We start from the raw sequence: 23,643 nt of genomic DNA, 5'->3' as shown, positions 1-23,643 counted from the left end.
GTCCGTTGTGATGCTGCTGTAAGCATGTTCATACTAGCTTATGTGTGAATGAGTGCTCCTTTCCCTTTGAGTGGGATTGCTGGGTCTTGTGAGCAAGTCTGTGTTTAACGTTTAAGGGACTGTGTGACAACTTTCTCAAGGACCTGCACTATTTTACAATGCCCTCAGCAAAGGGTTCTCATTTCTCCATGTATAATCAATGCTGTTGCCTTTGTATTTTGGTTTCAGCATCCTGTTGAGAGTACATTGGTGTCTCATTGGGTTTCTTATTTTCTTAATGGCTAATTAGATGTTGCCCATCTTCATCTTGCTAACTATGCATATGTCTTCCTTAGAGAAGTATCTATTCAGTGCTGGGCATGGTAGCACACACTTAATTCCAGTTCTCTGTAGGCAAAGGCAGGTAGATCTCTGTGAGTTCAAAGACAGCCTGGTCCACATAGTGAGTCCAAGACTAGCCAGAGATACATAGTGAGACCCTGTCTAAAAAAAAAATTAAGAGTTCTTTGTGTATTTTGATTAGAAGCCACCGTCAGAAGTATGATTTAAAAATAGTTTCTCCCATACTATGGTTTGGCTCTTTCTTTGTGTGTCTGTGTAAGTGAGTGAATTTATGTAGGCCAGAAGTCAGCTTCGGGGACCTTTCCTTTCCTCAGGCCCTTGTTTTTGAGGTGGGGCTCTCAGTGTTGTGGGCTAGTCTGGCTGGTGCCCTGTGAAGCATGGAGATATCTAATTTGGTAAGAAACCATCACCATTGGGTTTGGTTTACCACGGTTTCCTCTTGAGGATACAGCTCAGGTGGGCGTGCTCACTTAGCATACAGGAAGACCTGAGTTAAGTCCTTAGAACCATATCAACTGGGTGTGGTAGTGAATGCTTGTAATCCTAGCACTCCACAGTGGAGGTTTTTTATTCTTATTTTTCTATAACTCTCTTTTTTTTTTTTTTTTTGGTTTTTTTCTCTGTATTGTTTTGGATCCTGTCCTGTAACTCGCTTTGTAGACCAGGCTGGCCTCGAACTCACAGAGATCCTCCTGCCTCTGCCTCCCGAGTGCTGGGATTAAAGGCGTGCGCCACCACCGCCCAGCTTTCTATAACTCTTAATCTTTTAACTTAGATTAACTTCTCTAGTTTTTGCTTTTCCACAACTATGCTGATGACTGTACTCAACATATAGGGCTTACAAATCCAATAAAGGAGACTTCCTCTCAGAAGTCTTAATTTTAATGTGATTCAACATACATAATTGTAATATGTAATCATGTTTAATTGTAACGTTCTATAATTGTCCCTCATGCACATAGTTATCGGTCATTCGCATGTTCCTTTAACTCATTCCTTAAGCACATGTGGCTTGCTGGCCTTTACTAATGAAGAGCTAAAATTTAAGAAAGCAGTGGTATGAAGGGTTCAGTTAAACGATTAGGTATGAGACAGTAAATGAGGGATTTAGATCCAGAAGAGGTAAAGGGGAAAACAGGACCAGAAGGAGAGAGGAGACTAATAGATGAGAATAGATTCGACATGGAGAGTCAGAGACAGCTCAGGAAACTGCGTTTGAGAGAGGCCATTCCCTCCACAGGGTGGCCAGGAGACAACTTTAGCTTCTCAGAGGTAAAGCCTGGATAAAGGAGACTTTCCAGGAATCCCAATAGTGAAGGTTCTAGGCTAAAGCAAAGCCAGTTGGGTCTAAAGGTTCTAAACGCTAGTCTGAAGCATCAGGATGGTCTTGGGCCCCATGTTTGTAAAGTGGCCACCACCCCATGTAGGAGGGAGAGATTGGCATCAGCCATACTTGCAGTCACCTACTGTCCCTCCACCTGTGTTTATGAAGCTCCATTGCAGTAGTAAATAGGAAGGCTGTGTAGCCCACAGTGGTCAGAGGGGTAAGCATTCTAGGATTCACAGGGGAGAAAAAGAAAAGGCCAGTGCAGCAGTCCTTGGTCAGCTGACTCAGTGTATTTTAAAATACAATCTTACAGTTACAGCTGATTTCTGTGAGCATATGATGTATGTCCAGTTTTTCTCCGCATCTGTAAATTTGTGTGCTGTAGCTGTGCAGGCATTACTGGCCTTCCCCTCAGTGCCTTGTACTCTCCAGACATCTTATGTGGGTTTTCTTAGTTACGTCACTGTTTCACTGTGTGTGTGTGTGTGTGTGTGTGTGTGTGTGTGTCTGTCTGTCTGTCTGTCTGTCTGTCTGTCTGTCTGTCTGTCTATGTGTGTCTGCATGTTTGTGGGCATGTTTGCACATGTATATGTATATATATATGTATGTCTGTGTGCATGTCTGTGTCTGTGTGTGCATGTCTGCGTTCATGTGTGTGGCTGTGTTTGCATATCTATGTCTATGTATGTATGTGTATGTGTGTGTGCATGTTTGTGTGTGTGTCTGTCCATATATATCTGTATTTGTCTGTGAGTGTGCATGTGTGTGTATATCTGTGTGTGTGCCTGTATGTCTGTGTATGTATGTGTGTCTGACTGTGTGTGTGTGTGTGTGTGTGTGTGTGACTAGTCATTATTTACCGCATAGAAGAGAATGGGAAGCCTGAGAGGTACCTCAGCAGGTAAAGACACACATGCCACCAGACTTTATGGCCTTCTCTCCCTGGGACTCACACAGTGGAGGGAGAACAGAGTCCCACAGACTGGCCTCCTAACTCCATACAGATGCTGTGGCACGCACATACACACAACCACACACTCTGTCTAAATAAATGTAATTGTTTTTAAGAGAGGGAGGAACATGTTGTCCCTGAGTCCCCCATACTTCATATGTAGTATTAAAAGAGTCCTGGCCTTCTGTTGCTGTTGGATACATGGTAACGGTAAAATGAACAGGGCCCAGGACCTGGACCTGTGCAAGGCGGAAAGTGTAGCAGCCTCCATGTTGTCGGACCTGTGCTGTCAGAACTCCATATTGACCCAGAGCCTTTAGTCCTCTGGCTCTTGTCCATCTGGAAACAGTTTGGGGAAGGGCCTATCCCTGATTTCCAGGGAGGTGACATTAGGTTCCCTTTCTTTTCCTTTCTCCAGGTGCCAAGCTCTCCTGATGAAATGTGTTCTGCCCCACTGGGCTCCAAAGGCAGTGTCTGGCGCTGTTGATGCCCTTGTTCGAACTTTCCAAAATGGATAGCCCCCCTAAGCTGACTGGAGAGACCCTCATCGTCCACCATATCCCCTTAGTGCACTGCCAGGTCCCAGACAGGCAGCGCTGTGGGGGGGCGAGTGGAGGTAGTGGGGGCCCGAGACCCAGCCCCTTCTGCACGGCCGAGCTGGGCCTTACTCAGGCTGACCAGGACCCGGGACAAGCTGACTCCCTGCTGTGCAACAGTGTGCACTCTGCTCCGGGGGCATCTACACGGTCTGCAGACAGCATCAAGAGCAGGAGTCGGGATGGCAGAGGCCCTGGAGCTCCCAAACGACACAACCCCTTCCTGGTGCAGGGAAATGTGGGCGAGACAGGACTCTGTGGCCTGTATGATGGCAGCACTGTTGACAGTGCCACCCAGCAGTCCTTCCACCTGCACAGCGGCACCCAGCCCACCTTCCACCTGCCATGGGGAGCAGCGCGTGGTCGGCCCGCAGTGGTGGAGGGGCAGGAGCAGCAGCCGGCGATAACCTTGGGTGCCCAGCAGGGCAGCGCCGGCCACTGCTGCCGACCGGAGCTGGACTCTGAGACCATGGAGCTAGATGAGTGTGGGGGACCTGGTGGCAGTGGCGGTGGAGCCAGTGACCCCTCTGCCTTCCCCTTTCACCAAGAGTGGAAGCTGAGTTCAGATGAGTCCCCAAGAAGCCCTGGACGCCCAGGCTCGGGAGCCCAGCATTGCCGCTGCAGTAGCACATCCAGTCAGTCCGAGGCCGCTGACCAGTCCATGGGCTACGTCAGCGACTCCTCCTGCAACAGCTCAGATGGCGTGCTGGTCACGTTCAGCACCCTCTACAGTAAGATGCATGGAAGCTCCCGTGCCAACCTCAACTCTGTCCCTCAGTCCTGCAGTGAGTCTTCCTTCTGCAGCCACTCAGACCCCGGAGCCTTTTACCTGGACCTGCAGCCCTCCCCAGCGGAGTCGAAAATGTCTTGTGAGTCCCACCACCCTGAAAACGGGGACAGGGAGGAGGGCTGCGGTTGTCCTCATGCCTCGTCTCCTGAGGTGGATGCCAACTGCAACTCCTACCGCCCGCACTGTGAGCCCTGCCCGGCTGTGGCTGACCTCACAGCCTGCTTCCAGAGCCAGGCCCGCCTTGTGGTGGCCACCCAAAATTACTATAAACTTGTCACCTGTGACCTATCGTCCCAGTCCTCCCCAAGCCCAGCTGGCTCCTCCATCACCAGTTGCTCTGAAGAACACACCAAGATAAGTCCTCCACCAGGCCCCGGCTCAGACCCAGACCCCAGTCAGCCCTCTGAGTATTACCTCTTCCAGAAGCCAGACTCCCAGCCAGAGGAACAAGAAGCAGGGAGTTCCCCAACAGAAGCAGCAACTGCCACAGGCCCCGCTGTACTCGAAGGGCAAGTGTACACAAATACTTCACCCCCCAACCTAAGCACCGGCCGACAGCGCTCTCGAAGCTATGACCGAAGCCTGGAGCGCAGCCCCCCTGTCCGCCTGGGCTCGCTGGAGCGAATGCTGAGTTGCCCAGTACGCTTAAGTGAGGGCCCCGCAGCCTTAGTTGGGTCTGCTTCCCCACCCAAGAGGGTCACCTCTTTCGCTGAGTTGGCCAAAGGCCGGAAGAAAGCTGCAGCAGGCTCTGGCTCCCCACCACTTCGGGTGAGCGTTGGAGACTCTTCCCAGGAGTTCTCACCCATCCTGGAAGCCCAGCAAGATAGGGCAGGCCCACTTGACGAGGGCACTCGGTGTAGCCATAGTCTGCCGTCCATGCCCTTGGGGCCAAGCCTGGACCTCCTTGGCCCAGAACCCTGGTCCACCCAGCTTTGTCAGGGCTCCCAGTCCAGCGAGATGCCACTTCCTAGCCTCAGAGCTGCTGGGCAGGGCCCCTTGGCCCAGCTGATGGATGCCGGGCCTGCTCTCCCAGGGAGCCCAGCCAACAGCCATACCCAGAGGGATGCGCGAGCTAGAGCTGACGGTAAGGAACTCAGAGAGTACCAGGCTATGCATTTGCTCCCTGGACCTCTCCCCGGGGGGGGGCAGGGAGGAGAGTGTACCAAATAGATAGGTCATTAGGACTTGGACACTGGTGTCCTGGGAAACCCTGAAGCCGGAAGTATAGGCCCTTAAACCGAGGAGTCACTGAAGGAGACAAGGCATTCGGTCAGTTGTAGACATGCAGAGATTTACAGTGCTCGAGGCAACTCAAGAACATATCCAATGGGGAGACCACAGGGGCCGCAGTGAAGCTTGTTCTTTGATCATTGTTGGTAATCTTGTACTTAAGGGCCTAACGGGGCCTGTGCCTCTGGGGGCTGAGGCCAGCTAGCCTGGGCAACAAAGTGAGACACCCCCCCTAAGAAGAAAACAAAACAAAAACCTCAGAACTGCGCCTTGCCCTGACCTTTCAGCTCCCTAAAGTCCTCATTATTTATTTCACTCCAAGTAGGTTTGCTTTGGGGGGGGGGTTGTTTTGTTTTGTTTTTCTGGTTTTTCAAGACAGGCTTTGGAGCCTGTCCTGGAACTCGCTCTGTAGACCAGGCTGGCCCGAACTCACAGAGATCTACCTGCCTCTGCCTCCTGCGTGCTGGGATTAAAGGCGTGGGCCACCAATGCCCAACTTCCAACTTTTTTTATACCCAGGTCTGTACCAGGGTGGTGCTAGTGAAATAATCGGTCCTCGAGGGATTCCAACAAAGGACAGAGACAAAAAGCAGTCACTCAGATGCAAAGGTGGCAGTGTGGGGTTTGAGTCCCCAAAAGAATAGCACAATTAGACTGGCGTGTCAGGGGAGGACTGAACAGTTCACATGTAAGCTCAGTCTGGAAGAAAGGTGAGGGTTAAGTTTGTAGACCCTTAAAAGAACATTCTAGGCTCACACAAGAGTCAGCACCTGATGCTTTCCAGGAACTGCAGTAGACTAATTTAGCGTAGCTGCTGGGATGGGGATGAGCCACTGAAGAAGGCTTTCATCAGGAGAATGGCTACATTGTTGTTATCGTTTGGTTTGGTTTTCCTTTTGCTTAACAGCAAATTTTGATTTACCTTTTTAGAAAGATCCTTGGTGGTTTGGGTGGAAGATGTGAAGTGAGAGACTGTCGTAGATTAAAAAGTTACTGGTTTGAGTGATAGAGGATCTCTGTGAGTTCTAAGTAAACCGTACTTAGTGGTAACCCAGCCAGGGCAATACAGTGAGACCCTGGGGGTAGGGGAGGGAGATAGTTAAAACTGATCATCCAGGAAGAATGTGTGGAATCACAAAGTAAACACAGTAAGGCCTGACCTTTCTGTTATTTAAGCACTGAGCAGAGCAGCCCTTGCTCTGGGTTTGATGGGGCACATCCCATAATCCTAGCATTTAGGAAATGAAGGCTGGAGAGTCAGAGGTTCAAGATTGGGCCAGTGAGATGGACTGACTGCCCGTGTTCAGTCCTGGAATTCAGACAACCATGGAAGGAAAGAGCCAACTCCACAGCGTTGTCCTCTGCCTCCCACACTGGCACACACACATACAATGATCATTTAAATCGGCAGTTTAGCCAGGCACGTGACACACACCTTTAATCCCAGCACTCCTGTGGCAGAGGCTGATGGATCTTGTGCCAGCTTGGTCTACATACACAGTGAGTTCCAGGCCAGCCAGGGCTACATTGTCTCAAAAGGCCTAAAGGGGGTCTCCACAGTGACACAGTCATTGAAGCTCTTGCCAGGTATCATAGTCCCCACCCTCAAAACCTGCAGATGCTACAAGTGCCTGATAGGTGTGGCAGCCCGCCTGTAATTCCAGCCTCGGACAGCAGAGAGAGACACCCAGAACAAGCTGACTGTCGAAAGCCATTAGGTCTGGGTTTGATTGAGTCATCCTGCCTCAATGAATAAGGCAGATGAGTGATCAAGGGTGATTCCCAGTATCAGCTTGAGGCCTCCACATGTACTCATACACATGCAGACGTGTACACACACATACACAGCACACAAACAAGAAAAATGGAAAGAGAGAGGGAAAGACAAGGAGAGGGGCATTAAAGTGCTTTTGCTGTATTTTTATTAGACCAGTGAGATGGTCCAGCTGGGAAAGGCATCTGCCAACAGGCTGTTTGGTCCTGAAGTCCACATGGCGGAAGGGAAAAGTTGCCCACATGCTTCCTCCTATATACACATGCAAAATAAGGTTTGAAATATTTTTGTGACTGTTTTGAGGCAGGGTCTTGTGCATCCCAGGTTGGCCTCAAACTATGTAGCCAAGGACAACCTTGGCCTCTGCCAGGATCATAGAAATGAACCTCTGTTTCTTCCGCATCAGGACTGACCAGGACTTTCTGCTCCCAGCAGAGCTTCTTCCCCAGTCCCCAGGAGGACTTTTATATCAAGGTCGTGCGCTAGTGCATAAGTCTCCAGGGAGAATCACGGGTCTTGTCTCTTGGTTGTACACACCCTTTTGAAAGTCAGTACATGAGTAGACAGTTCTTTGCATTGTGGATGGCCAGGAAAGACCAGTTTGGGAATGACAGGAAAAAGCTGAACCACAGGTCCACATTTAGTGAAAGGAGCTCATCAAATCCTGATAGAACAAAACTACTAACGCAGAGGCCAAAGTGGGATTTGATTTGTAAAGTCTCCTTGAATTGATTTTAACACGGATTGCAGTCTGGTGAGTCAGCAGCGACTTTAGAGACCTGCGTGAAGGTCAGTGACAGGCGTGCAAGTAGAGACAGTCCCTGTCCCTCCGCTGAAACAGCGAGCACTCACTGGATGCTACTACCCTTTAAGAAGGAACTACAGCCGGGCGGTGGTAGCGCACGCCTTTAATCCCAGCACTCGGGAGGCATAGGCAGGCGGATCTCTGTGAGTTCGAGGCCGGGCTGGACCGATAGCCTCCGAAACAATACAGAGAAACCCTGTCTCGAAAAAACCAAAAAAAAAAAAAAAAAAAAAAAAAAAGAAGGAACTACAGAACTCAGGCTACTTCACCCAGACACACAGCATGTTGTGGGATCTCTACCTAGAAATTTCTTAACGACCTTCTCATAGGAAAGTGAGAAAACTTGTTTTGGGAGTTGGGGGGGGTGACTAATTAACACCCATTCCTCAAGGTGGTCTCCCTTCTAAATTAATCTTATTCTTCTGCCTCATACCATATATTGGGAATAGCAGGGAAGGGTTTTTTTGGGAGCAGGATCTCCCCATGTAGCCCAGGCTAGCTTCAAATTTGAGATTGCCCTGCCTCTGACTCCCAAGTGCTGGGGATGATAGGCACATGCAGCAGAGGACATATTTTCTTAAAGAGTAGGACTGAATAGATGATGCAGACATGCGTTGTAGTGTAATAAATCTATGGCTGAGAAGACCCAGTTCCGCCTAAATGTGATTGAGTGGAAGGAAGACATACCTAATGGGGAAGCCATGTGCTCAAAACTGGGGTAGAGGGGAGGGGGTGGGAATGGGCTCAATACAGCCCTTGCCGGGTACAGCAGGGACTGGACTCCATCCCTAGTAGGGCAGAGAAGGGAGCCAGGGAGAAGGGCTAGTGTGAGAATGCGGGGAGAGTACAGCCTGAGAGCAGGGTCGTTGTTCTTTGAGCACTAACCACAGAAGACAGGTAAACTTATTCTTCAATAAACTAGGTTTATATAAGACGGTGATTTGAGATCGAGGATACTGGCCTGAATCAGAAGTAGAGATGTATGCATTTAACTGTTCCTTTCCTGGGCCCTAGAGGCACAGCAACCAGTAGGGTTTGGCCCCTATTTTTCTGGAGCTCCTGTGAAAAGTAACAGACAGCAAACACATTAAGAAAAATGCTTCCCAACACTTTACAAAGGAAGTGAAACGGGGTATGACCAGGAAGTGTGGTGATGAGAGCTCAGAAGGGACAGCAGGGTGGTCACGAGTGTGGTCAGATGAAGGACTGGATGAGGTGTGACTAGGAGAATGACAGTGTCCTCCACGCATCCCTCACGGCTCACTGATGTAAATAGGAACCATTCCATGGCAAACCAGCCTGACGTCAGTGCATGCGTGGCGTGGTGTGGCGTGCTGGAGCACACTGTCCCCAAAAGCCAAACTCAGGCATGGACAAAATTCTGACTCTGCTATTTCCTAGTTGAATGATCTTAACCTGAGACAATGACATTAGTCTCTAATTTTAAAATTTCCTGTGGCAGGGTGGCTCATACCTGTAATACCAACACTTGGAGGTTAAGGTAGGGGAATCAGGAATCCAAGCCAATATTGGCTACAAAGCAAGATCAAAATCAGCCTGGACTACATGAAATCCTGTCTTAAAAAACAAAAATAAGCTAGAAGTGAATTCCTGCCTCTTGTTGTTGAGCCACGCCCAGGGTTTTAGGTCCTGTAAGTGTTATGGCGCCACCTTGTGTTCATTCAGATATGTGCAGCATGGGCAGAGTGATTAGGAGAGCAGTCCATTTACAAAGCTGTGGCACCCTGCGTTGCTCTGGACCTCAGGTTAGTTCTGAGACCTGAGAACTGCCTGGAATAGGCCCCGGAGCTGGGAAATACATTCATGTGCAGGAAGAGTAGATGTGGATACTGAAGTTCTTCTGGGATCATGGAGAAACAGGAGCATGGGCACATAGTGATAAGAGGAAGGTTGGTTCAGTTGCAAGTAAATAAGTACCTTGCTGCTGTGTTTGCTCAAAAACAGAGTGTGTGAGCCTCGGAGACAGGGTGATGGGTGGGTGAGAGTGTGGAGTCAGCAGCATCCTAACACTGAGTCTCTCAAAGCCTGCAAATGACTCTACCATTGACAGCAATGGTGGCACCAGGAACATCAGGCAAAGCTGACAGATGATGGCGGTAGAGTCTGAGCATCTCCCAGACATGGTTTTGGAATAGTCTTTCTAGCAAGGCTGTTTTTGTTTAAAATGAAAGCAAAGCCCATGGCAAGATGATCTAAGTTCAAGGAGAAAGTAAGCTTAATGCTGGGGCTTGGGAGTCATCTGTGTGAAAGTCTAAAATCCAGCTACCTTTGCAAAAGAGAAAGTGTTCAGTGAGGTGAGGACTGAGCCTTCTAACACACCTTAACACTTTTGGAGTTGAGAAAGTGGAGCGACAGGAGACAGTCCAGACCATGACACACGGGGAAGACTTTACAAGGAGGGGCAGTGTCCCCCTCCACAAATGGGTCGTGCCCGCCCCTATTCGGGTCCTATAGCCCAGGCTTGCCCATCTTTGCCGCTGGTGTCATCTCCTAGCTCTGCTGCGGTTTCCCCGTGTGAGTTCCAGGGTCTGTGTCTCAGTCCTTCTCCGTCCTGTTGCTGCAGGGGGCGGCACTGAGAGCCGCCCAGTGCTTCGCTACAGCAAGGAGCAGAGGCCGACCACGCTGCCCATCCAGCCCTTCGTGTTCCAGCACCACTTCCCCAAGCAGCTGGCCAAGGCCCGAGCCCTCCACAGCCTTTCCCAGATCTACAGCCTCGCAGGCTGCAGCCGCGCACAGCAGCCTGCCGCACTGGCCGTCCCCGCTGCCCCAGCTCCCCCAGGAGAGCCGCAGGCACCCGCACCCCACACCACTGGCAGGGGTGCCAGGAAAGCTGGGCCTGAGCCGGAGACCTCAAGGCCGTCACCCCTGGGAAGCTACTCCCCTGTCCGGATTGCCGGCCCCTTTGGGCCCAGCACTGACTCGTCTGCCTCTGCCTCCTGCTCCCCTCCTCCAGAGCAGGCCACAGCGGCACAAAGTCTCCCCACATGGAGCCACACGTGTCCTACTGTGCGGCCTGCCACCTCCCAGCAGCCATTGAAGGAGGATCAGAAGATTCCAACCTTGGCTGAGTACCGGCTTCATGGCACAGGAAGCTTGCCGCCTCTGGGCTCCTGGAGATCTGGCTTTTCCCGGGCAGAGAGCCTGGCCCGAGGAGGCGGTGAGGGCAGCATGGCCTCCAGGCCCAACAATGGTATGAGCTTCATCCATAGCCCAAGCAATCCTACCTCTCCTTTAATGGTTTCGTACGCTTTCAGCGGGGCCACACCCACAGCATCTGGTCTATTTGCTACATATTCCCAACCCTAGCATTTTACGTGGACCCTGGGTAGATGTGGCATGCTGTCTCCTAACTCCTCACCTGTTCTGCCCCCAGCCAACCACCTGTCCCCTCAAGCCCTCAAGTGGCGGGAATACAGGAGGAAGAATCCATTAGGGCCACCTGCTTTGTCAGGAAGCCTAGATCGAAGACCACAGGAAGCTCGGCTGGCCCGCAGGAACCCCATCTTTGAGTTCTCCGGTTCTTTGGGCACTGCCAGCCATCTGAATTGCCGGCTGAATGGTGTGTGGCCAGTGCCCCTGGTGCCCTGGGCAAGCTGGGAAGGGGTCGGTTAGTGTGAGGGTGGAGGGCACTCCGCTGAGCTAAGAACTCTCGGGAAGAGCTTCCGGGTAAGACTTTTCTTCTTTCTTTCCAGGCCAGGTAGCAAAACCATTACCACTGGCCTGCCCTGACCTGCAGGACCCCTTCTCCTTGGCTGAGAAGCCACCAGCTGAGTTTTGTCTGTCTCCAGATGGCACCTCTGAGGCCATTTCCATTGATGTCCTTCAGAAAAAAGGTGTGTATCAACACCCAGCTGGACCCGGGTTTCACTGTCACTGCCTGCTGTGCCCGGTGCCTGGCTAACCCTCTGGAACATCTGTCTTGAAACCCCAATACCAATAAGGAGAATGAGCATTAGGGCAAGAGACAGGAGATTCTGTGGTATAGTGAGCAACAGTCATGTATCAGGAACTTAAGAATCAACCTCTTCCCTCAGCCAATTAAATACAATGAGAGAGACTGTTATGTAATTTTTAAAAAATTTACAGGAGCCTGGTGTGTTGGGAGGTGAATCTCTTGGTTCAAGGCCAGCCTAGTTTACAAAGTGAGTTCCAGGACAATCAGGGCTACATAATGACACCCTGTCTCACAAAACAAACACTTTACTGGGCATGGTGGCAGACAACTTTAATTCTATCACTTGGGAGGCAGTGGCAGGTGGATTTCTGTGAATTTCAGGCCAACCAGGGTAACATAGTAAAACCATCTCAAAAAATCCAAACAAGCAAATAAGTCCCTAAGTGCTGAAGTTATAGCCCCTTGGGTAGCTGGTGACCTCTGAGAAGACAAGGACTGGCAGGAACGCATTGTTCAGCAGATTAGTGACCAGTGACTGATGACTCTTAGGGAGATGTAAAAATAACCAAACATAAGTGTTGGCAAAGGGGCAGGAGCCGGCAAAGGAGAAGTCCAGGTTCCTTGTAGCAAGAGAGATGCAAAGCTTAGAGAGGGGAGCCCTGTGGGGAGAGCAGCCACCCTGAGTGCCAGGACAATGACACACGGGTGGATAGGGGCAGGAGTGAGTGTGACAACTTCTTCCCCACCAGGGGTCAGCCTCCGTTGGGTGGGCTAGAGTCTCAAAAACGGCACCTGTCACATCCACGTCTTCCTCATAGGGCTGGTAAAAGCTGTCAATACTGCTGTGGACCTCATTGTGGCCCATTTTGGCACAAGCCGGGATCCCGGTGTCAAGGTAGGCTATAACGGTGAGCAGCTGAGCTACACGCTGCACACCCAGTTTGTGTCCGTCACCTTCCCTTGCAGAGTAGGAACGCAGGGATGGAAATGGCCCAAGGGGAACCCGTGGGCTGGCTAAGTGAGAGCAAGGCCAGGCCTCTCAAGCTGCCCTGTGCATCTGCAGGCAAAGCTGGGAAACAGTTCTGTGAGCCCCAACGTAGGCCACCTGGTGCTGAAGTACCTCTGCCCTGCAGTCCAAGCTGTGCTGGAGGATGGGCTCAAGGCCTTCGTACTAGACGTGATCATCGGACAACGTAAAAACATGCCTTGGAGTGTGGTTGAGGCTTCCACACAGCTAGGTAGGTGCTCGATTGTGACACTGGGCTCCAGATTGAATTCAGGGTTCCAGAGATTATAAATGCCATCTCCAACCCTGTCTTCTTCCCAGGCCCATCCACCAAGGTCTTGCATGGTCTCTACAACAAAGTCAGCCAGTTTCCAGAACTCACCAGTCACACTATGCGCTTTAACGCCTTCATCCTCGGCCTGCTCAAGTAAGTGTGTAGAAAGTGTGTAGACTGGTAGGGTCTAAGCAGCCAGCCTCTCCATAGCTGTGTCCTCTAGGGGCCCGGTTGTCTGGAGTGAGACAGGTGCATCTGCAGTGTTTGTGCGAGGCCTTGGGACCCCTCCCCGCGCCTAGCTGCAGCCTCTCAGCACCCACTGCCCACCAACCAGCCCATCCACGTTCACAAAGCCGTGGCCTGGCCTGTTTAGAAACTAGCTGGTCTTGCAAACTGATCCTGCCAACCCCAACTCTGCTTCTGAGTCCTGCTTCAGACCTAGGCTCACCTAGGCACAGTAGTATTTGCTACATGTCAGCCTGGCCATTACCTTTGGCCGAAAGTAGCCTGTGCTCTCACACTCAGTAGTCTCCCTGACTTGTGTATGCTCCCTCTGTTCCGAGAAATGACTGGCTGGAGACTTCATGTTCACCCTACTCCTCACATCCCCACTGACTTTCCACCCGGCCACAGGCGTCCTCTGTTTTTAATCCCTGCACCCATCTCTTTACACCTCATTATCTGGCTGTGTCCAAGAGAGACTTAACCCTTCATCTATCTTTCTACAGCATCCGGTCCCTGGAGTTCTGGTTTAATCACCTGTACAACCATGAAGGTAATGCCCACGGCCTGTCCTGGCTTCCCAACTCAGTGTAGGAGGTGGGGAGGAGACCCACCCAGACTCTCATTCCCCGAATTTAGGGCTTCTTCTTGACTTAGAACCCTGGAGGCGGCAGCAGACTTAGGCAGTCTGGCAGCTAGGGTGGCCATGAACCCCAGCATCTCTCTGACTTCGGGGCTGCCTCCTCAGGCGAGGGGATGTATGCAGTGCGCACTGTAGCAGGCTTTGTGTAAACTGGAGTGAGCCAGCCTGGCAGCTGGCACAGGTGGCCCGCCCCTCGGTGTCCCTTCCGGGTGTGAACCTGCCCTCTCTGTTGCTCTAGACATCATCCAGACCCACTACCAGCCCTGGGGCTTCCTGCGTGCCGCTCACACCGTGTGTCCTGGCCTCTTTGAGGAGCTGCTGCTGCTGCTGCAGCCGCTGGCCCTGCTGCCCTTCAGCCTGGACCTGCTCTTCCAGCACCGGCTGCTGCAGAGCGGGCGGCAGCAGCGGCAGCACAAGGAACTGCTGCGGGTGTCCCAGGACCTGCTGCTGTCTGCACACTCGACACTGCAGCTGGCCAGAGCCCGAGGCCAGGAGGGCCCTGGCGACATGGACAGGGCGGCCCCTGGGGAGCGGGTGAAGGGTGTGGGTGCCTCAGAAGGCGGAGAAGAGGACGAGGAAGACAGCGAAGGGGCTGTGGGGAGCTCAGAGCCTGGCAGGTGGGCCCGAGGAGGGCAGGCCGGCTGGTGGTACCAGCTCATGCAGAGCTCCCAGGTCTACATCGAGGGCACCGCGGAGGGCTCCAGATTCCCTCGCAGTAGCAGCAGTGAGAAAAAGAAAGGGGTAGGCAGTGGGCGGCCTTCCCAGGCTCCACCACCAAGGGAAGGTGTGGTAGAGGGGGCTGAGGCCTGCCCTGCTCCTGAGGAGGCCCTTGGCCAAGAAAGGGGCTGGCCTTTCTGGATGGGGAGCCCCCCTGACTCTGTGCTAGCTGAGCTGAGGCGTAGTCGAGAGAGGGAGGGACCTGTTGCCCCACCAACAGAAAATGAAGAAAGGACAGCAGAGCCTGCCCCTGGGGGCATCAAGTGGGGACATCTCTTTGGTTCCCGGAAAGCTCAGCGGGAAGCCCGGCCCACAAGCAGGTGAGAGCCACTACTGGTGTAGCCGGGGATGTGGCTGGCGAGTCTGGTCTAGATCTGGACACAGGCGGAACCCAATCTGTCTCCTCTCCCCTAGGCTGCCTTCAGACTGGCTGAGCCTGGACAGGTCTGTGTTCCAGCTGGTAGCACAGACAATGGGGGCCCGTCGGGAGCCCGAGCCCAGGGACAGCCTACAAGAGCCACACTCTCCAGCCCTGCCCTCCAAGCCTCCATGGTATGCCTGCCCACCCGCCAGGGGGATAAAGTATGGGGAGCTTGGCTGGTGGCTCAGAACGCCTCTCTGAGGCACTTTTGTCATTTCTCCAGTGAGGTGCAGGCGCTGTGCCACCATCTGGCCACCGGCCCTGGACAACTCAGCTTCCACAAAGGGGATATCCTGCGGGTGCTGGGACCAGCCGGAGGAGACTGGCTGCGCTGTAGCCGCGGCCCTGACACCGGCTTGGTGCCTCTGGCCTATGTGACTCTGACCCCAACTCCAAGTTCACCACCTGGAAGCAGCCAAAACTGAGGCCCTGTGCATGCTGGTGGCCTCAGGGACCCTCCTGTTCCCCGAGACTCGGAGCCCGAGAGCCCTTAGGCTTGGCTACAAGAAGCAGACTGAGAGCTGGAGCCAGTATCCCTGGGCTGGCACCTGCTCCCTGCTCAGTATTCAGCATTCCTCCTCAGCTGCCCAGACCCCCAGGGAAGGAGGGGCGGGCACAGCGCTGGGCTGCCAAGACTTTTCCTAGCCCATATGTCCATGGGGGTAGACAAGTCTCTGGGGGGAGATGGCCCAGAGGTCATTTGTGGGTTCACTAGACTGAGTGACGATGAGGATGGACAACAGTATTGGGGCCAGAGTCCTAAGCCCCCATGCTGTAAATAGGCAGTGACCAGTGGCTGGTCATCAGAGTAGGAGGAGGAGCCCAGGCTTCTGTTCATGTATTTATTTATTTATTTATTTATTACACCTATTAATAAAAAGGTGCTCAGCCTCCAAACCATTTTCTTTGTGCCCCTCCCCCTACCCGCCTCTATTCCTTCCAAAAAGATCACTGGGATAGCATGGTACTTAAGCCAGGAGCTGTTTCTGAGTGGTGCTGAGGCCCAGAGCATCATGGGTGAGATGCCCAAATGTACCGCCAAACTGGAACTTATACCCTGTGTGTCCAAAAGAGTCTGTCATGTGTAGCCAGAGGCATGAAAAATCCTTTTAACTCCTGGCCAGTTGCATGCTCTCCAAACCACCCTCTGAAATCTGCTCCCAACTCCCTCTGAGCTGCCGTGGTTTCCTCTCTGAAGCTGGATCAGAATCTGACATCCTTTCTGTTTATCCCAGTTCCTGGAACGTCCCACCTGCACACATTCCAGCTCAAAGCCCCCGACTGTCTCACCTGGCACGTAGCCTCCATAGTGAGGGAGGAGACCCAGGTTCTGGAAGTTGGACCTGGGGAGTGGGGAAAGAGGTTTGGGATCCTTCTGCACCCTGCCCCGTGAGCACGTCTGCCCAAATTCCTGCAGTGCCTGGTTGGTGAGCACAGGGAAGCTGGAGCCAAAGAGGAAGCGGGCACGGGGTACATAGCCGGTGAAGCCTGGGGTGGGGGAAGATGCTGAGTCAGGACATCCTGAGCATCTATCTCCACACGCCTTTGGCCATCACCCACATCCTCTTACCTGACATGAAAAACTTCTGAGGATCTGTGTCATCCATGGAGTAGGGGGAAACCTTGTGAGAGACATTAATGAAAGGAAAATAGCACTGAGTTCAAGCACCCTCCCAGGAGACAGCTGGCAGCCAGGCCCCATGGCTGTATCCACAGCCACGCTGCCACGGTGCCCAGGCCTGAGCAGACTCCCAGCCCGGTTTCCACAGCCTCACTGCCACCGCTGGCCGTTCCCCATCTCACTTGCGGCTCCTCCTGTGTCAGCTCCTCTGCTTCCAGCCCCTCATCTCTCTCCACCTCTCCTCCCTTGGCCTCCTTGGACAGTTCGTGACTCTCCTGCTGCCCGCACCTTTGTGTAAAACCAGTCATCGCTTCAGCCCAAACCTGGTTGCAGTTCTTGGCAAAAATGAACTGTGCCTGTGGTATAAAACCTAGCGAGAGAAAGATGTCTATGTTCAGGTCACGCTATGGGAAGGGGACACGCGTTCAGGCCTCCATACAGACCTGTATACCCCGGGATAACGCTGGAGCTGAGTCTTTCATGCCCGCGCCTGGGAGGTAGCCTCCCCCTGGCAATCACAGGAGATCTTGGAGGCTGGATGGGAGGCAGAAGTGTGCGGTGGGCAGGAGGCCAGGCTAGGCCGGGAGGGCCTCGAAGTAGCTGACGGGTCACCTGCCCGTAGGTCTGGCCCATGCTGAACTGCAGTAGTGGGCAGTGTCCAGTGTACCTGAAGCACAGGACCCACCCCTTAGCTCCAAGACTGACCCCCACTACCACCGCCATCCTGATACAGAGGCAGCAAAGCCCTGCTCTTGGTGTGTACTTGAGCAAGTGTTAATTTCCTCTGTGTGTGTTTCTGTAGCCTAGGCTGACCAAACCTTTGATCCTTCTGCGCCCCACCCCATCCATGCTGGGGTCGGGCACCCCCACCCCCAGCTTTAGTCTGTAAGTCATTTTTGCTCATTTCTTTGTTTTACCTATCAGAGTGAGCCTGGAGCCTTGTGCATGCTAAGTCAGCATTGAACCCCAGAAGCTACGTACGACTTCCCCAGCCCCCAGCAAGCGTTCCTAAGCCCTCTGCCTGGGTTTCCAATTCCTCTGCTCAGCTTTCACGGTTTCCACGGAGAAGGCAACACAGAGCTTTGTTAGACCCAGCTTCTGTTCTCTCATCTCCCGTTTCCATAAACCACAGCACCCCGTTCTCAAACCAAGACGTCAACTTGACCCAGTGTCTGAGTGAGCTAACGCCTCTATCTCCAAACCCCTGTTCCCCAAAGCCAGCAGGAGAGTGAGCACTGTAGGAAGAAGTCTTACCCCGGAATATAATGAGGATTCTGAGGGTTGAGCCCTGGGATGAAGGTGCTGACCGCAGCCATGGGAACCCAAACAGTTCCCTTCCAGTAGAGACTCTGGGCTGTGTGTACTGTGTCCAGGGCTTTGGAGCCAGAGGAAGGGGGCGGGACTGAGGGTGGAGAAGAACAAAGACTTCCTGGCTAAAGAGAGGTGGCGGTGGTGCCCTGTGAGGCTTGGGAAAGAGCTGGGGTTTCTGCAGAAAGGGGCTTCAAGGAGAACTTAGTCATCCAAAGGGGAGAACATGAGGGTGGGGGAGGTCCTAGAGCTTCTAGGCAGGATATTAAAATGATTTGCACTAATAAAGAATTATTTAGTGGATAGCTGCTATAACCTGAATCATCTATTCGTCAATACGCCATGCTCAGCTCAGCACCCAAGAATGGCAGAGTGTACTAATGGAGGGTCCCACAGGCCTTCGGGAAGACTGAGCCACTGTCCTCATTCACAACTGCAGATGGCACTGTTCACACTGTCCTCTCTGACGCCCACGTTCATGTATCCAGTGTTATTTTTCTAGTGCAGGACTGGAAATCCCAGACCGTGCAAATAGTAGACAAATCCTGTACTGTTCAGTGTATGTCCCAGGACACAGATCTCTCTAAATTCAGCAGAGTGCAAGCCAGAATTGTAGAGCTGGGGCAAGAATTGGCACATGAGTCAAGCCGGCTTGACCCCTATCCTGAAGGCCTCAGCCTCTTGGAGCAGGCACCTTACTTCCTTGGGTCTCAAATTCTCCAGACTACAGTGTGAAGGTTAAAATACCTGAGCTTATTGAGGCTCTGAGGGTCAGTGAACTCGATGAGGTTACTGAAGGGAGTGACTGCTAGGCGCACGCCTTTAATCCTAGCACCAAAGAGTCAGAGGCAGGCGGATCTCTGTGAGTTTGAGACCAGCCTGGTCTACAAAGGGAGTTCCAAGACATCCAGAGCTTATATAGAGAAACCCTGTCTTGGAGAAAAAAAAAGGAAAGAAAATGAAAGAAAAAAAGGCTGACTTCCATCAGATAAGGGTGCCTCAGCTCCCAACATGAGGAAGGTCAGTGAACGGTAACCTGGGATGTGGGGGAGAAGCCTCATTTGAGTGAGGATAAGGATAAGACCAGCGCAAGTCAATTTTGCTTTTAAAAAAATGGTCTAGATTCTAAGTATGGGCTCCTGGCCCTCTAGAGAAGATGGAAAGACTCGGCTGCAGCCGGGAAGAGTGCTAGGGGAGAGTAAAGAGACGCACGCATGCACACACTCACACGCATGCACGCGCGCGCACACACACACACACACGCACACGCGCACACACACACGCATGCACACACACACGCACACACGCATGCACGGGAGGAGGTGAGGTTGCTTCCTGCCTCTAAAAGCTTCAGTGGGCGTCCTGAAGCCTTGGGAAAGCTCACGAGAGACTGGGGACAGACGGCCAATAGGGACAGACGGCCAAGGGGAGCAGAGAGGCCAGGTCTCTGATAGTGACATCGAGCAGCTTCACTGACAGTCTCTCTACCCATCATCGCTAAGGCCACTTTCTTTTACTCAGAACCAAAAGCATCGTTACTTAAAACTTTGAAAACTAACCAGGCTCAGAGCTAACTGTGGTAGTACATTCCTCTAATGCTAGCACTTGGGAGGCTGAGGCAGGAGAGTTGCCTGACTGGGACACATAGCAAGACCCTGTCTGAAACAACTGACTCAGATTTTAACTTCACTTGATACGGACCTTGGCCGCATTTATTATGTGTCAGTTTTCTCGATTGTAACACAGGAACACGGATGTTACTGCTTCATAGAGTAGCAAACAGGTAGCATGATACATACGGAGCACGTCTGTTTTGTGCTGAGATGCTAACTAAACAGCAACCCATAATACTTGATAGAAATGGGGGAGTCAAGGACAGTCACGGATGTTAGAGTTTAGGAGAAAGTATGAAATTGAAAACTGGAACGGTTAGAATTCAAAGCTCAGGATTAAAACAAGGGTGTTCTTTTCTCAGGGGACGGGGAGACTGAAGACATGTAGCCCAGGCTAGCCTAACATTCACTATGGAGCTGAGAGTGACCTTGAATTGTGGTTATAGGCATGGGCCACAAACCCGCCCAGAGATAAGATTTTTCTGCAGTGTGGGAGAGGTGTGAGTGAAGTGAAACCACATGCTTAAGCTGTGTGACTCAGTGACAGGCCACTTACCTTGTATGCACTAGGCCCTGGGTCAAATCCCAACACTGCGAAACTTTTTTTTTAAAGAAACGAACGATGTAAATCAAGAAGCAGGTTAGGAGCTGGAGACATAGCTCAGTTGGTAGAGGGCCAGCCTATCACACTTTAGACCCTGAGTTTAGTCCCTGTTGTTGCATAAGCTCCGCCCCCTCCACCCCCCCATCACAGCACTCAGGAAATAAAGAAGAAAGAGGATGGGGTGTCAGAGTAATCCTTAACTGTGTAGGGAATTTGAGATTAGCCTGGGCTACATGAAAAACAAAACATTAGAACTGGTTTAGATTTATGTGACAGAGTGTTCTAGTTAGTGAGCTAGCCTTACTATTCCTAACCCTTGAAGAGTATTCTAACCAGGAAAAGGGTGAAAGGTCTGGCTAACGAGGAACTCTCGTGGCCTCCGTGCCTCCCTCAACTGAGTGTCACCACAATAACACCCAGTGATCAGTGTTGGGTGTGGCATCCACCTACAAAATGAAGGCTCAGTTAGGAAGGCAGCAACGGCAGCTTTCCCACTCCACACAACCCACTGGGTCAGAACTGCGGTCCCAGCTCTCTGTCCTCCCCTTGGTCCTGTCCAGGAAGTGCTCTTAAGTCTCATATGGATCCCAGGTCCACCACTTGACTGTAAGCCAATGTCGGGCAAGCATACATCTCTATAAGGACGAGTAGAAGCAGGGCATGGTGGCTCACACCTGTAATCCCAGCACTCTGGAGAGTAAGGAAGGATTGCAATAGTTCAGAACCACCCTTAGCCAAAAAATGAAACCATCACTCACCACCAAACAGGAAAAAAATAGAAAGCATTAAGACCTTTGAAAAATTCTACCAAAATTGCAACAAGAAGTGAGAGTATTAAATTCCAAAAAGAATACATACAGTATTTGTTAGTTTTAAAAAAAGTATACACACTAGGGCATAATTGCAGGGGTTAAGAGACAGAGACAAGAGAATTGGAGTTTAAGATTATCCTTAATATCCTTAACTATGTAGCAGGTTCAAGGTCAGCCTAGGTGGGCTACTAAAAAAAATACTATAGATAAAATTAAACTGTCTTATCTAAAGAAAAGATAGAATGATAGTTTAGATTTCAGATGCTTACCTCAGATGACATGAGACAAAATAGATGTGTTGCTGTCAAAATTTCAGTTTTTCTTTGGAATAGTGTTTTCATAATTGCTTACTATAATACATTGTAATAAAACATGGGCCAATAACGAGAGTGTGTCATACTCCAAAATGATAATAATGTGACCCTGAAACCATCAGAATCAGCCAGGATCAGTGCTCCAGCTACTCAGGAGGCTACGTCAAAAGAATCAGGTCAGCCTGGGCTACACAGTGAGACCCTACCTCAAAATGAAAAATGTAAAAAGTGGTCTAGAGATGAAGTTCATGAGTAGAGTGCTTGCCTAGCATGTATGAGACCCAGGCCCATCCCCAATACCCAAAAAGAAAAAAGAAGAAGAAATCAACAGAAACAGTGACATCTGGACATATCAAAGGAAAGATATGTACAATCACTGCCTGTTTTACATTGATAACATTCTTCAAATCCACAATAATCAATATTCATTGGTTATTTATTTGACAATTACAATGAAATATACATTCAATTACCCAAGGCTTATTCACCCAGCATTAGAGTTAGAAGACATATTGAAGGACTTCCATATCCAGAATTATGGCCAGAAACAAAAATATAGTCATCCACAGAAACCTCAGATAATTCTCAGTTGTTTCAGATGTTTATCAGCGTTTCTCTGTGTGACAGTCCTGGCTGTCCTGGAACTTGTTCTGTAGATCAAGCTGGCCTTGAACTCAGAGATCCACCTCCTCTGCCTCCCAGTTGCTAGAATTAAAGATGTAAGGTACCACTACCCAGCAAGCCCCTGGATGTCAATGGTCAACAAACTTTTTTTTCTCAAAAAGTAAAACATGCATGTCTCTGTCCTGAGAAACCATCCGTTAGCACTGTCTTAGGGTTACTATTGCTGTGATGACGCCCCATGACCAAACCAAAGGGGGAAAGGGATCTGTTTAGCTTACACATCCGGAACCACACACCACTAAGGAAAGCCAAGGCAGGAACTCAAACAGGGCAGGAACCTGGGGCAGGAGCTGATGCAGAAGCCATGGAGGGCGCTGCTCACTGGCTTGCAACTCATGATTTGTTCAGACAGCTTTCTTATACAACCCAGGACCACCAGCTTAGGGACAGGCTGAGCTCTTCCCATCAATGACTAACTAAGAAAATGTCCTGTAGGCTTGCCCATAGACCCTCTCGATGACTCTAGCTTGTGTCAAGTTGACATGAAACATCCATGGACATACTTGGCATACAAGATACATCAGAGTTATTTGACTACTTACAAGGTTTTGTGTTTACCCTTCAACAGTTCGACTGTGATTGGAATTCCTAGAACATCCCCCTAAGAAGTTACTAAATAGCACAGTACTGTACTTATGTAAGTACAGTGTTTGGTTTAACACTAGAAAATTACCTCATATATCACTGTTTGCAACATGCTCTCCTACTTTGAACTTAACTTGGATCACTGGAGTTTGGGCCAAAGACACCACAGCAGCAGCACACAGACTTTCCTTGCCCCAAATATCTGGCAGAAACAACAAAACGGAGGAAGAATTTCTTTTGCTCATGATTTCACAGATCTCAGCCCATTATGGCAGGGAGTGTATGGCGGAGCAGCCCACGTCAGATGGACAGCTCAGCCAGAGCAGAATGGCTAAGAGGAAGGGGTTAGAACAAGGGTTGGCCAGTGCTTCCAACCAGGCCCCACCTCCAGTGGTGAATGCGACTTGTGAAGCACTGTTTGGAGAAGTGCCCTCAGTTCTAACCTCTGGAAACACTCACTGACACATCTAGCTGTGTACTTTAGTCTTTAAATGCAATCAAGTGGGCAACCAAGACAGTTCCCACAGACACACTTGTGTTCTGTCCTTCCCTCCCATCACCATGAGAACATGCCCAAGCTGGTCTGGGGGGGAAGGGGGAGTGTGGAAAGAGAGAAACACCGCTAATAATCCCACCTTAGAAAGCCGACCTCAGTAACCCACAGACTTGTGAGGCTAACTGTTGTCTTGTGGCACTGTTTGGGACAGGGGTGTTTTATTTTTATTGGTTTAAGTTTCATTTGCTTAGTTTAGTTTATTACTTAGTGTGTATAAGTGTTTGCCTGCATGTATGTCTGCCTGTGTACCACATACATGCCTGGTTCCTGAGGAGGCGGCTGACCTCCATGTGGGTTCTGGGAATTGAACCCGGGTCCTTTGCAAGAACAAGTGCTCTTAATCACTAAGCCAACTCTCCAGCCCCCTGGTTTAGTTTTTGAAACGGTCTCATATAAGTCAAGCTGGCCTCCAGCTCACTATGTGTCTGTGGGTGGCCTTGAACTCCTGATCTCCCTGCCTCTACCTCCCAAATAATTATAATTACAGAAATGCATCACTGTGCCTGGCTACATAGTGAGATTTGATATAGC

General features: G+C 51.0%; 2 protein-coding genes across 7 annotated transcripts in view; one reads left to right on the top strand and one right to left on the bottom strand.

Annotated features, from left to right (window-relative positions):
* Positions 1 to 15,912, top strand: part of Rusc2 (RUN and SH3 domain containing 2) — a 43,779-nt gene extending 27,867 nt beyond the window's left edge. For all 4 annotated transcript variants that reach the window (XM_013119628.3, XM_013119626.3, XM_021232191.2 and 1 more), the window contains exons 2-12: positions 3,040 to 5,091; positions 10,401 to 11,027; positions 11,211 to 11,396; positions 11,530 to 11,670; positions 12,551 to 12,627; positions 12,796 to 12,970; positions 13,060 to 13,165; positions 13,741 to 13,787; positions 14,116 to 14,914; positions 15,009 to 15,146; positions 15,239 to 15,912. In XM_013119628.3, the coding sequence (XP_012975082.1) occupies positions 3,108 to 5,091; positions 10,401 to 11,027; positions 11,211 to 11,396; positions 11,530 to 11,670; positions 12,551 to 12,627; positions 12,796 to 12,970; positions 13,060 to 13,165; positions 13,741 to 13,787; positions 14,116 to 14,914; positions 15,009 to 15,146; positions 15,239 to 15,440 (4,482 nt within the window). In that variant the 5' untranslated portion in view covers positions 3,040 to 3,107 and the 3' untranslated portion in view covers positions 15,441 to 15,912. The remainder of the gene's footprint in view (positions 1 to 3,039; positions 5,092 to 10,400; positions 11,028 to 11,210; positions 11,397 to 11,529; positions 11,671 to 12,550; positions 12,628 to 12,795; positions 12,971 to 13,059; positions 13,166 to 13,740; positions 13,788 to 14,115; positions 14,915 to 15,008; positions 15,147 to 15,238) is intronic.
* On the bottom strand, positions 15,844 to 18,031 carry Fam166b (family with sequence similarity 166 member B). Of its 3 annotated transcripts, none has more exons than XM_005078799.4 (6): positions 17,891 to 18,031; positions 17,080 to 17,303; positions 16,819 to 17,006; positions 16,586 to 16,637; positions 16,306 to 16,503; positions 15,844 to 16,072 (listed from the first exon to the last, which is right to left on the bottom strand). In XM_005078799.4, the coding sequence occupies exons 1-6, from the start codon at positions 17,950 to 17,952 to the stop codon at positions 15,984 to 15,986; spliced, it is 813 nt and encodes a 270-aa protein (XP_005078856.1). In that variant the 5' UTR covers positions 17,953 to 18,031; the 3' UTR covers positions 15,844 to 15,983. The 3 variants fall into 3 exon arrangements, with proteins under 3 accessions (XP_005078856.1, XP_021087851.1, XP_040595552.1); XM_021232192.2 differs by having other exon boundaries at positions 16,306 to 16,358; XM_040739618.1 differs by lacking the exon at positions 17,891 to 18,031 and adding an exon at positions 17,554 to 17,846.
* Between the last annotated feature and the right edge of the window lie 5,612 nt (positions 18,032 to 23,643).

This window comes from Mesocricetus auratus, unplaced genomic scaffold (genome assembly GCF_017639785.1).
Source record: "Mesocricetus auratus isolate SY011 unplaced genomic scaffold, BCM_Maur_2.0 Super-Scaffold_6730, whole genome shotgun sequence".
In the NCBI taxonomy this organism is placed as follows: domain Eukaryota; kingdom Metazoa; phylum Chordata; class Mammalia; order Rodentia; family Cricetidae; genus Mesocricetus; species Mesocricetus auratus.
The sequence above is the reverse complement of the archived record's forward strand: the minus strand, read 5'-3'. Positions and strand labels throughout refer to the sequence as shown.